A 13,386-nucleotide genomic window follows, 5' to 3' on the forward strand; every position below is an offset into this window, starting at 1 on the left:
GTCAAATGAAAAATAAATTACAAACTATATAATATCTCCCATGCTCAAGGGCTTGACATCCTCGTCAAGACCCAAAAACTCAAAATCAAACTCTAGCATGGTGTATATGAAACATAGTTGGCTCCACGTGATGACGTGTCCACTAATCCCATGTTCACAATTAGTCCTTTCCTACTCGAGTTTCTTGATGCTCCGATACTAATTGTAGTAACCTGGCCTGATATGATAACTCACTTGTCAAGTTCGTTGAGCATGAATCCCATGTTAATAATAGTTTACCTATCAATCTAAGTTTTAACCCACTTTCTATATGAGACTAAATTGGGATGTTACAAAATAAGTTCTAGATCTAACTTCGGGCTAATTATAAATTACCCGTTATAATTAGTCATCTTTAGCATCCCAGCCTCTAGACCTAGAAAAGTTACATTCCATCCCTATAGTTATGAAAGTAAAATATTTAACCCAATTTCTTCTCATGTCGTCTACTTTACCGACGAAAGATACGGCACATGCTGTCACATGCAAGAATGGCGCAAAAAAGAGGGATACAAAAAGTTATTTCGCTAATAAAAAAGACTGAAATCAATAGATGCTTTAATAAAAGGTCGAAGAGCAAGGTCTTCGTTTCGGCTCCACCATCACTACCCCTATCTTCCACGACCATCCATACTCCCTCCGCCTTGAAGATGAGGAGGAGGACTAGTCAAGTGACAAATCCAACTACCTCACCGTGGCCACTGCTAATAGCAAAGCTTTGACCCTCGATCTCACCCCTCTTTATCGTGCCCACCACATCTACGTAATCCTTTGCCTCGAGGAGTGCTTCTGGCGATACTACTTTAAGAATCGCAAACTGCAACTCACCTCTCACTTCCAGGTCTCCTCCTTGACTCCCTTCCTCGAGTCGCACCAGATCTTCTTCGCGCAAATCGTCGGCTTCTTCATCACCGAGGATTGCATCCGTCGCACGGGTGACGACCTCATCACACGGCCCGATGTTGATGCTCTCTGGGAAATCGCCATATAACCAAGATGGTGTCAGTGCTCGAGGACCAGTTCGCCCTCATCAAGGAATATGTTAGCCTCCTCAATGTCACACTCTACCGCTACTATGACTCGATCGATCCCCTACTTGACGTCCTCTCCGAGCATCGCGATATATACCGTGACCTTCTCCTCTCCGACTAACAAGAGGTAGTGATAGTGGAGCCAATGCTCTTCGACCTTTTATTAAAGCATCTATTGATTTTGACATTTTTATTAGCAAAATTACTTTTTTATCCCCTTTTTTTTATATCATTCCTGCACATGACAGCACGTGCCATATCTTCTGTCAGTAAAGCTGACAACATGAGGAGAAATGAGGTTAAATGTTTTACTTTCATAACCTTTTTAAGTCTAGGAATCAGGATGTTAAAGATGACTAACCGTATGGGTAATCTGTAATTAGCCCATCTAACTTCATATTCATACTCAGATCGGAAATTTATATGAATCACATTCAGATCTGTGAAAAACAGACCTGCCAATTAGCAGATCCATGCAGCAATCATCAATACTGCTGATACATCTAGCACTAATTCATCGAAAGCATAAAACATAACAATGAGATCCAGATCTAATGGCGACTTCAAGATCCAAAAGCAGCAGTTCATTCAGAGGCATGTAGAATGGTAATGAATCTACAGATATAAGTTATCCATCAAAAGAATCGAATGAATAATATATTGTAAGCGAGCAAAATTCCAAAATTTAGGATATAGTCTGACCTCTTTCGCTCTGTAATGCGAGAGGATGAAACAAACCCAAACATGAGGGAGAAGATCTAACTAGCACCGATCAAGCCAAAATCCATCAGATCCCACGCATCAGATGCGGCCAGGGGTGGCCGCGGCGGCGGCGGAGGAGGCAGCTCCGCCGAGGAAGGACAAGAGCCCGGTGGCGACGCCGGGTTCCTGCTCGTCGAGGAACAGATCCTCCGGGACGCGGAAGGCCCCATGGGCGGCGACGATGGCTGTCCCAGCCACCGTGGCGGAGATGATGATGGATCCAACCGAGGTGAGGAAGACGATGAGGAAAGAGAGGAGGACGAGGCCACCGAGGGTCTCGCGATCGGAGAAGGCACGGCCGAAGAGAACGAGGGGCGGGTCGGAGGGGCGGAAAAGGTAGAGGTGGCACCAGGCGGCGAGGAGGGCGAGCAGGACCAGGAGGGAGAAGGGGTTGGTGACGAGGGAGACGGCGAGGACGGCGGCGACGACGGCCGCGTAGTTGACGCGAAAGTACGCGAGGTTTTTGCGGAGGCGGGAGGAGGCCTCGGCGAGGGTGTCAGGGCGGGAGAAGGCGGAGCGGTCGGCGAGTTCGGACCATGGGCGGCGCTCGGCGAGGGAGCGGCGGACGGAGTCAGAGATGCGGGAGAGGAAAAGTCGGAAGGCGGGGGTGGAGACGGGGCCTGTGGAGGCACCGGCGACGGAGGGGGGATTGGAGATGGGGAGGGGAGCCGGGGAGGGGGCGGAGGACATCATCGGAGAAAGGAAGACTCTAGAAGCAGAGAGACACTCCTTTTCCTGCCCTCACGGGATTCGGGTGGGGAGGGGTTTTATATGCCATTTCGACGGGTCCCGCGTGCTTCCTAGAGGACGAACGGTTGGGAGTAGAAAATGGACTCGGCAACGAACCATCTTGCATGGTCAACGGACTCGAAGGAAAATATTTAAATAAAGCATAAATTGGGTTGGGTATAAGGCTCAATACGACTAATGGGTTAAACGACACGATGGTCGCTTTATCATTTGTAAATTATCGAACATAAGGTTCGAATAGCAAATGAACAATCTTATCGTCAAATTAAAATCGATTTATTAAAGTCATAAATATTTTTTGAATTAAAAGTAATATCGTGATAGAGAAAATATGATCGATATCACCGTTCAATAAGGGGCTATGGTCAGTGTTATTACTGTTGATGTCGTTGATCGGAGAGTCGACATGGCTCGATTCGGTCCCGAAGGCACAAGTTCGTCCAAAGGGGTCCACGGGATGGGTCATGTGAGGAGATCGGAATAGGAAGCGGATTCGATTGGCACAATCTCGAGGTACTGTTTTTTCGCCAGAAACATGTTCTAGAGCTGTCCTGAAGTGCCTCTAAGCTTTGCCAAGATGCTCGCATAAGCGATCAACGTCGGAGGGATGTTTCTAACCCAACCTCTCCGATGATTAAGTTAGTATAGAAGTGAAAAATAATCCAACTGCCTCCTTTGAATATTGAAGGCTGACTTTTATACTTGAGTTGTCGTTGATGTGAGACCAATGATAGGTTGGAGTGCCTCTTACGTTATCTCGGGGTTCATTAATGTTGACGATCGACGGATGCACCTCTTTGTGGGTGGCATCATGGAAGGATGACAATAGGGGTACTGTTTGTTGGGATCGAGGCCTGTTTGGGACAAGCAGGAATAGCCTCGTACACTAGGCGTCCGGAAAATGAGAGAAGAGAAACTAGGCCACATTGTTTAGACTTAATGTCTTTTGCTGCTATGCGTGTGGGCCTTCCCAAAACTATGGTTTGACGAGATGTGTCAAGTTACTCATGATGGATGATTTAAGGAAAGAGAAAAAAGGGGACGAATCTCACTGTCATAGATTAATGCATTCTACGATGATATCATGCTACCCTCAAGGAGATCGAGTTGGGTAGGAGCCAACGAATTGTACTCCTACCGATGATCGTAAGGAAGGGCACGTGCTCTTTCGATCAGGTCATTGCCTAGATGATAGTCTTAACTACGTGAATTGACATTGTCACGCTAGCATTATTACTTTCCCTATCAAATGATTATGATTATTTCCTAAGAAATAATCATACTCTTTCTAGTCAAGATTTGATCAATCTAAAATGGAGCCACTCCATCTAAATTCTGAACCCTGCATAATTGGGAAAAATAAACAGTCAATGTCTTAAACCAGTGCATTTGAGCAGCCATAAAATTAATCTTTGCACAACCTATAATAGTGTCATAGGCCAACTCTACTTCACTGGCTTATTTAATCATCAAAATAAGCTAAAAACTAATAGAAAGTAATAACATTATATGCAAGATTACTAATTTCACAAAAGTGTTATCTTATAAAGGGATCAGATTTTTTTTTCCCTTTTTTGCGTTGCATATGTTACTGAAACAATTTTAAAAATTAGAATTATAAAATAAAAGTAGGATTTTTTTTTTTGCATCGAGAAAAGAGTAGTGGAAGGGACATTCAAAGAGAGAGACACGCAAGAAGTGATAGTGAGAGTGGAGTAAAGAAGGAAGAGAGGGGATACCCTCAAACCTCATGTTGCTGGAGAGGTTAAGCAACGATATCTTCGTTTAGCTAATTACATATTATCCCCTTATAGTTAATAATTATATCTCGATCTTTATATTTTAAAAGTTATATCAGTATCCCTATAGTTACGAACGTTAAACATCTAAATCTATTTATCTTAACATAATTAATTTTATCAATAGAAATAAGAAAAAAAAAAAGATAAATAAATAATTTTAACATTTTTGTTGATGGTAATGAATACAACGTCATTGAGGACCACAGATAGTTATTATGGATGAGAATAACGATAACAAGAGGTGAGGGAGGATCTACGTTTATGTCGACCCGACGTAGATGCTAAGCGATCCTTTCATCGCTCTGCAACTACGTCAGCGTTGATATAGATGCAGAGCAGTGTCATCCTCCGTCACCAGTAACGTCATCCGTTATCACTAATTAAAACGTTAAGATTATCTTTTTATATTTTATTGATAAAACTGATGCGACACAATCTATAAGAGGATAATATATAATTAGCATCTTTGATTCTGCTGCTCTCTCCTCGTCTCTTTTCTCCCACCTCTAAATCAAATATGTTTTAATCTCCGTTGCTTTCTCCGTCGCTCGTCTGCGAGTTTTTATAATTAACCATCATCTTCCACAGTTAGAATTGAGATGGCCCATTCAAAATGGATGGTAAGAGCATATCTATATCACTTTCCGTGATTAAAGCCGTTACAGCATTCGAGATAGGTTCTTCCAAGAAAAGAAGCATCGATTACTAAGATTGAGGTGAATGTGGAGGTGATAATCCACAAAAATAAACAACCAAAATAGAACGAATACAAGAACATAGGAGCACCAAACAAGAGAGAGACCCTTTTATAGCATTGGGATTCTAAAAGTTGAGTTGATCGAACTGCAACGAATTTATTGATTGGATGTCCTTCGAGAATCCACTTGTGAGCTTCCCCACATCAATTAAGTCTTCACTAAAGAAGGGTGATTCCTGAGAGACACAAATGGCAAGGAAAAGATCTAAGTTAGACAACACAAACCATGATGGATAGTGACAGCACTTACCCCAGCTTTCCGCAGTGCACCGACACACACAGACAGAGGCAGCAGCATTCATAGGAAGGCCTGCTTGAGACTGCGACATGAAGCGCGCCGCTGATGACCTTCTGCCCCATCTGCTATCAACAGGTAACTACGCAGGTGTATGCACACAATACGTAGGCCATGGCGGTGGCGGTGGGACTGGGAAAGTTTGCTTCCCATGGCGACCGATTCCAGGAGGAGGCCCCTCGGGCAAAGCTGTCGAATCCGGGTCGCAGATTACTCTGTCGGGGACTGAGTCGACACCGAGTCAAAGGGCGTGGAATCGGGCCCCGGGGCTCCCGTGACCTCGTCGACGGGACGCACCGCCATGCTCCTCAGGTATTTGGATCAGAACCCACATGGGCAGATCATGTCAGTGCTTGGAGATGAGCATGAACTGTTCGATGACTCGCCTGTTATCGTCTTCCCCCATGAAACCTGTGTTGGTGTGAGTAGTTTCTGAAAGTGCATTATAGATTCTAATCATATTATGATTCCTTTACTTAACAGTTTATCGGAAGAAGCGAGTCTCAAGCCAAGCTATCTCGAGGAGCTCAATTCAAGATACCTAGGCCAATATCACATCGAAAAGAAAGATCTAGGTCGAGATTCCAAATCGAGGTCTAAGAAGGAAGCTTGACTAGGCGGATTAGCAACTCGCAGGCGACAAGATTCGGAAAGGATGACCAGGCCAGATGAACTTGGAGCCCTCGAATTGACGACCAAATTTATACTTACACATCTGGTGTTTGCTTCCCTCAAGGAAGCTTAACGAAGTAATGCTGCATGCAGCTTTTCCAGATAACCATTTAGATTAACCTGCCTGCTGCTGGTATTTCAATAGGTTCTTGTAGTGGTGGTGAAGTGCAACATGAAGATAGCAAACCCTTGGTCTCCGATCTTCAATTCCACTTTGAAATTTCTAGTAAAGCTTTCACAAGAAGATGCTCCAACTTGAAGAGTAGTTCAAAGTCTGCATTAAGAAAATTAAACTCATCTTGATCTCATCAAGGACTGCGACAGCCATATCAACTATAAGTAGGTTGCTCATTGTGATCCGGATAATTTGTATTTAAGTTACAGTACCTCATCTAAAGTCCAAGTAGATAATTAATAGGCCATTAACTCTGCTTCTTTATATAAAGACATGCCCAAAAAAACATTTTTTGAAGTAGTGAGAGAATTGGAGGAGGAAAAACAACATGTTGTTACTTTAGACTTCTGTTACTCTCTCAGCTAGGGATGAAGTTTATGTTATTACTGCATTTTATTAGCCTGCACAGTTCATTTGAGAAACCATATCATCTTAGAAAAGCTTTCAAGTGAATTAAAAGAACACAAGTAGTAAAACAACATGTTGCATGATAAGCACAGACAACAATTCTATTAAGGGTTTGGAGAGATGGAAGTAAAACTAGAGTAGGAAGAAGAGAACCAATCTGTGGGACCAGGGATTAGTTCCCTGATATCAACAACACTGTGGGTAACTTCACATGCACCAAAGAACTGCTTGTAGGCTATCACTCTTTTCATTCCAAGACTTACAGAAGAATCTTGATAGAAGAAACGGTTCTCTCACTGTAGTCCATGTTTAGCCTTCAATGTTTGAATGCAGATCCTTTGATGTCAATCATACTATTCAAGTAAGGCATAGAGCTGAGATCCACTTAATCCACATTTAGCTTAAATTTTAAGTCATGAATCCTATGCATTTCATGGGAATATGATTTAAACATCAATGGCAATGATTGATATTGCTTTCTGAGAAAAAGAAAAAGAACATTGCTCTTGAGTTACTTGGAAAATTCAAGTCATATTGATGCATACAAGGTTTTGGACTCTTTTATGTTTAGCTGTATTCATGGAATATAATCATTTCTTACCTTGAGATTACTATGCTGCCTTTCCATGTTGCAATTCATCAATTATTTTCAACTTCTGCAGCAAGTTCTCCAAGCTCTGCGCATTTCCAAGGGAGGAGCATCAACTGAATCCTCTTCATTTTATAGCTAGTGAGGTCCAATTCCCCCATTACTTGATCCTCCAGGCTCTTCATCAACCAAAGACAGCATGTATTACTAGAGAATGTTTCATTCTGATCAGAACCTCTAAAGAACTGATGCCAGAGGAATTTAGAACCATGCGAAGCTTCAATTAGCTTCTCCACAGGAGTTGAGCCACAGCACCAACACTTGTCTGTTATCTATTGCAGATGCTGAAAGATGCATAAAACAAAGATTCGTGCTCGTGGTTGATGCGACTGTGAGTTCTAGAAAAGGTGGCATCAGCCAACGAGTGAGATGATAAAGTCGTTTAATTAATAGGACAAGTTGATGATGGTGAAGAAAAGAAGTGTTAGATCTCCCTAGATCTAACCTTTTGATAGCCATCAACATCACCGGCAATTATAAGCAAAGAACACTATCCATTGTCTGGGATAAACTTCCAGCTGCCTCTCCAACCAATTCTATATCTGTAGTCCAATACTACATCATGTCTGGTATAAGATCTCAATGGATATCATAAATACGAGGAAATAAACTTATAGTAGAAATGTCAGAATATGAGATCGCAGCCATGTATATCACTGGCTTAATCATAGCTCATGCCACACAATGGTTGAAGATATCGTCAAGTGTCACTCTAAACCCTAATGAAACTGCTTCAGCAACAAAAATAAATTAAGGAATGTTCATAAAACAGCACCGCAAGAGATTAGAACACCAAACTAGATAGTATGAAGTTAGATCATATTCATTAGCTTATTCTTGATGGTGCAAAGTGTGAGTAATGGGGTCGCAATTGTTTATAGGATATATTCCTTTGAAGCCTGCGGTATAAGTCTGGACAAGACTAGACGTGCGGTGGTGTTGCTCTCTTACTCCACTACGACATCATTGAAGAATAAGAATACAAAATCTCATCAGAGACAGTCTCATACCCCACAAAGATAGGAGATCGAGCTTTTACCCATTCAAAAGGAAAACAAAGGAGGAAAGAAGCTTTATCCCGAGAAGAGCAAAGAAGAGAGCATACTGTTCTTAAAGGTTTGTCCATGGGAAAGGAGAGAGAGAGAGAGAGGAGGTTACTGTTGTTCTTGTGACACGGTCTGCTCCACGGACGACCCATCACATGAACATGTGACATCAAGCAATGAGGGGTTGGAGATGATGGCAGGCAGTCGACATAGATAGAAGTCGAACAAGAAGGCAATGATCATAGATATTACTAAAAAAGGATTCAGTGACTTGTCACGAAGAACTAGGCATGACGAAAGTGGTAATGCTCACAAACGTTACTGCAAAGAGGGTCTTTGAGAGAGAGAGAGAGAGAGAGAGAGAGAGAGAGAGAGAGAGAGAGGAGGAGGAGATCAGGTGCAGAATAGAGAGAAGGAAGGAGGAATACTGCAGCCTGCTTTTATCGCTGCCAAACTGGGGAGAGTGAGCGAGTGAGCAAGGTTGAGTCAGAGAAGGTGGAGGCCGCACGTGTGGCGAGACCTGGCTTGAACCAGTAGGGGACCATCGATTTCTCTCGTCATCAACCCTAATCTGATGCAGAGAGCACAGTCGATCGATCCAGGAAGATGACTGGTGTTGCCTTGCGTCAGTGTGGAACGTGGATGATGAAGGCTACACTGGGTGGAAGAAGATGGTGCAGCAAGATGAGACGGAGTGCGAAGAAGACAGGGATTATGATAGAAGAGGTGGGAATGGGAAAGAAGGCAACATACTGTAGTTATTGCACCTCTCTGATAGCAGATGGATTGAGATATCTCGTCTCTCTCTCTCTACTTTCCATTCTCAAGCAGATCAAACACAGCAAAGAAGGCAAGAGAGGAGTTCCACACGACACATCTCTTTGATCCTAGTCTCTTGGAACAAATGAACGATGATTACCAAAGGGTTCAATACAAGAGGAAGACACAGCGATCTGCGATCAATTAATGTCGGCAGTAGTCGGATTCAGTTCCAAGAAGCTCGAGAGAGACACAGAGAGTTGCCGTCTCTTCCCTCTTTCTTCACTAGGTATGTAGAGAATCGCCAATGACAGCATCATGCACGAGCCAAGAACAATAGAAGAGAGATGGAGGTTGAGGGAGAGAGAGAGAGAGAGAGCGACTCAGGAACTAGAGGAGCCCCTAAGCAGAGCGCCAGATCCGTCACCGGCCCCTGAACCAGAACTTCCGCCACTGAGAACAGTGGAGGTGGATGACTCACCTGCGGGGTGGGCTTGGCCGGCGGCGGCGGGGGCGCGCTTCCTCTTCTTCTTCTCGTATGGGATGCCGCGGGCCTTGGCCTGGCTCTCGCGGACGTCGCGGAGGTAGATGCGGACGGCGCGGGCCGCGAAGGGGTTGGTCTCGGGGGTGCCGCCGGACTCCTCGTAGGCGGCACGGAGGCGGCCGATGAGGGCGTCGAGGGAGCCCCAGGCCTGGCGCAGGGGGCAGGCGCAGGGCCCCGGCGGGCTAGGATGGCCGTAGAAGGCGCACCCGGGGGCGTGCATCTTCGTCTTCCCGAACTGGTCCAGGTAGCGCAGGAACTCGATCACGTGGGCCCCGCTGCAGCGCGCCAGCGCCAGCGGCGGCTTGTGGTTCCGCAGGTACTGCAGGAAGGTGTTCCAGTCCCGCCGCTTCTGCGACTCGTACCTGCTCGGCGCCGCCGCCGCCGCCCCCCTCTGCGGCCCGGCCTTCCCCGCGCCGCCACTGGACGGCCCTTCGCCCCCCGTGGACGTGTCTGCTGCCCCCGCCGAGTCCATGCACCAACTTCCACTGCTCCCCACTCCCTTTACGTTCTCTCTCTCTCTCTCTCTCTACTTCCGACTGAAGAGAATGGAGGAGGAGCGAAGCAAAGAGAGCCAGAGTGAGAGAGACAGAGAGAGAGAAAGAGAGATAGAAGATGCGATATGGGAAGGACAACAAAAAGGGAGATGGGTGTGTGAGAACACGTGGTGGCCCCCGGGGATTGGGATGTCACTTATGGCGCTCTCCACTGTAGGAAGAAGAACAGAGTCGAGGATGTGTATACATTTGGGTCTGACAACCTTGGTAAGGCAAAACAATGAGTCTCACAATATAATTGGCTGCATAAATTGGGTGATGCAATGTCTATCATGTCACAAACTTTCCACTTTGTGAGAAGTATATCTTGCTACCAATAAAATAATAATAATCTTTGAATAAATAAGGTAAAAAATTCAAAAAGAAAATTAAGTATATATTCCTTCAATATATTTTTTTAATTAAAATAGAAAATTAGTGTGACAATATTAATTTTTCATTATAATCATGATTACTAATGAAAGTGGCATTTGCAAAAGATTTAAATATTATGAAGATTACATTATTATTCTATATATATATATATATATATATATATTATTGTTAGGAAAAATATTCTATTTTTAAGTTTTTCTAGGATGGTACCATTTTTTAAATTATAAAACCTTCATCCCTTATCTCTAATGTTCCAAAAACATCTCTTAAAAAACCTGTCATTTTTTTATGCCCAAATTTAAATTTTTTTTTGTCAATTGTTTACAGTATTTTGTGAGTTGGTTTTTATCCACAAAACACTATACAGTGTTTTTAAAATATTATATGGTATATTTTTTAAAAAACTATATAGTGTTTTGTTTTAGAAATACTAAATAATATTTTTTATGTCACAGTATGTTTAAACAAAATCATTATATAGTGTTTTCTAAAATAAATTACACAGTGTTTTATGGATAAAAATAACCCACAAAACACTGTAATTATTAGATTAATATACTAATTCACTTCATATTCCCGTTTGGATTTCACTTTGGAGGAACCTTTTAGGTTGTTTTCATACATGCATCTCCCCAATTCTCTGTTCTTCTTTTGGTCAAGAAGGGATATGGTCTTCTGGCAACATCTTTTGATTTAGTCAAAGCTTGGATTAGATTGATTTGTTCCTTGGCTAACCATACACATCTTGGTAGATAGAAATAAATTGGTGGTGGAATTTTCCAACATAGTTTTTCCCTTCCTCACTTATATCTTCTTACTGAATTAAAGAAAATGAGAAGATTATATGTATCAAAGTTAAACGATTTAATTACAGTGACATATTTGAAAAACTGGTTATCATTTTATATATTTTATAGTTTTCATTTGCATTGAACATTTTATCATTTATTTCATTCACATAGGTTTCATTTGCTATTTCATACCTTGAGAAGGGCACATTGTATGAAGTGTAAATGACCAATAGAGAAAAAGACATCATAATATTTTACAAGATTGAATAATAATAATAATAATAATATGAAATTTGCCAAATTATGGGCCATCATATTGTCTCACAACATTCATTTAGCTGGACATGAAATTTCTGATGAAATTTTAAGCATAAATGGGGTATCATTTCAGTAGTTAAAATAATTGGTGATTGACAATATATATGGTATCAATTTTGATCACATGAATGTTGCATCCACCTGATCCAATTTCTAAAAGTTATTAGATCACAAGAACTAATATGTATTCCCCAAACTGAGTACCTCTATAGAATGATGAGAAATTTTTTTTATATCGAAATAAGAAATATTTTTTAAAAAAATATTATCTTTACATCTAATATTGATGTGATAGGTTTGATCGACTATATTATATGTGTGGAGTCCCAATCAACTGGAATTATTGATTAAATCATTAATAAACTTTTTTCAACCATTATTTCTTCTTCTTAAAAAATAAAGTCAATCTTTTGGAATATTATAATCATCCTAATTTTTATATTTTTAATCAAAAATATATATAATCTTTTTATAAAACCTTTTTAATGGCCAATAACATTGGATACGGATTTAAGAGAAGCACAAAACCATCGTCATCATCCATGAAGTGGCGAATAGTTTCCTCTTCTTCCTCCTCTCAAACTCCTCAAAAACCCCCATGAGAGATTCCAAGGCTCCCAATCCGAACTCTCCACCAAACCTTTTGTTATTATTTGATTCCTTTATCATGATCCCAAGTGACCCCATCAAGGACGATTCCTTCGATAACTTTGGACGTCATCCAACTCAGCCAATTTCTACAAGTAGGTCCCATGAACATTAATTGTATGAGTTGATTTGAAGCATTGGTGAACAAGCTTAAATTGATATTTCATGACTAGCAAGCCAATAGAGGGTTTAATATGATTTCGATAAATATTATTTTTATTTTAAAAAATAAATATAAAATATATTACTTACATGTGGATTCAAACTTATGACCTATCACACATGCAATAATACATTAACTAATTGGATGTCTAAAACAAATAAAAGATTGTAATTTTTAATTTAAGGTTTGATCATGCATGTTAAATCTTAAAAACTCAGATTTTTGGGATTTATCATTGATTTATCCCTTCTCATTAGTTGGTTTGCATGACATAATTTGAGTTTAATTTCAAGAGTCAACTTTTTTATATTCGATTATTTCCTTAATATATTAGGTTTTTTTTTTGGAAATGATTGATTATCCAATTAAGAATATTTATTAATGTAAATTTAGACTTGATGATTGTTTAGAGGCACCATTTGAGCTCTAGTTTTGATATTAATTTATATATATTAAACTATCGAAGGAAATGTCTTCTGAAGATTAGTAATTGACAAAGATTTGAAATGTTGTTTTATAAGGGAAAAAAAAAAGAGTATTCAAAACTATAAGTTAATTGTAGTATAAATTAATTTGTAAAATCATAATAAAACTTAAAACTAATAATAAAATCCTATAAAATATATATTATTTTATTTATGGTGATCAATCAAATTATTAGATTGGCAAATTAGATCACAAACAGAGATGAAATAAATGGTTACTAACTTTTTTACAAGAGTGCTTATATGATTCATAAACTATATTTGCAAAATCATTATAAGTCCTCCAAAATGTCATTTAAAATTTAATCATCATCAAGGATAGCAAAAAAAGGATAAATAAAAAAAACCTTCATTATACGGTAT

General features: G+C 40.8%; 2 protein-coding genes across 3 annotated transcripts; both read right to left on the minus strand.

The window, feature by feature from the left end:
* Positions 1-1,632: 1,632 nt before the first annotated feature.
* On the minus strand, positions 1,633-2,558 carry LOC103969544 (PRA1 family protein B2-like). Its single transcript, XM_009383105.3, has one exon. The coding sequence runs from the start codon at positions 2,523-2,525 to the stop codon at positions 1,872-1,874; it is 654 nt and encodes a 217-aa protein (XP_009381380.2). The 5' UTR covers positions 2,526-2,558; the 3' UTR covers positions 1,633-1,871.
* Positions 2,559-6,267: 3,709 nt separating this feature from the next.
* On the minus strand, positions 6,268-10,265 carry LOC103972740 (protein G1-like7). Of its 2 annotated transcripts, XR_010480159.1 has the most exons (3): positions 9,627-10,265; positions 7,293-7,459; positions 6,268-6,382 (listed from the first exon to the last, which is right to left on the minus strand). XR_010480159.1 is itself a non-coding variant. In XM_065085003.1 (2 exons), exons 1-2 carry the CDS (start codon positions 10,159-10,161, stop codon positions 7,419-7,421), a joined length of 576 nt encoding a protein of 191 aa, XP_064941075.1. In that variant the 5' UTR covers positions 10,162-10,265; the 3' UTR covers positions 7,176-7,418. The 2 variants fall into 2 exon arrangements, 1 of the variants encoding a protein (XP_064941075.1); XM_065085003.1 differs by lacking the exon at positions 6,268-6,382 and having other exon boundaries at positions 7,176-7,459.
* Positions 10,266-13,386: the final 3,121 nt, after the last annotated feature.

Source organism: Musa acuminata, chromosome BXJ1-10 (assembly GCF_036884655.1).
Source record: "Musa acuminata AAA Group cultivar baxijiao chromosome BXJ1-10, Cavendish_Baxijiao_AAA, whole genome shotgun sequence".
Taxonomy (NCBI): Eukaryota; Viridiplantae; Streptophyta; class Magnoliopsida; order Zingiberales; family Musaceae; genus Musa; species Musa acuminata.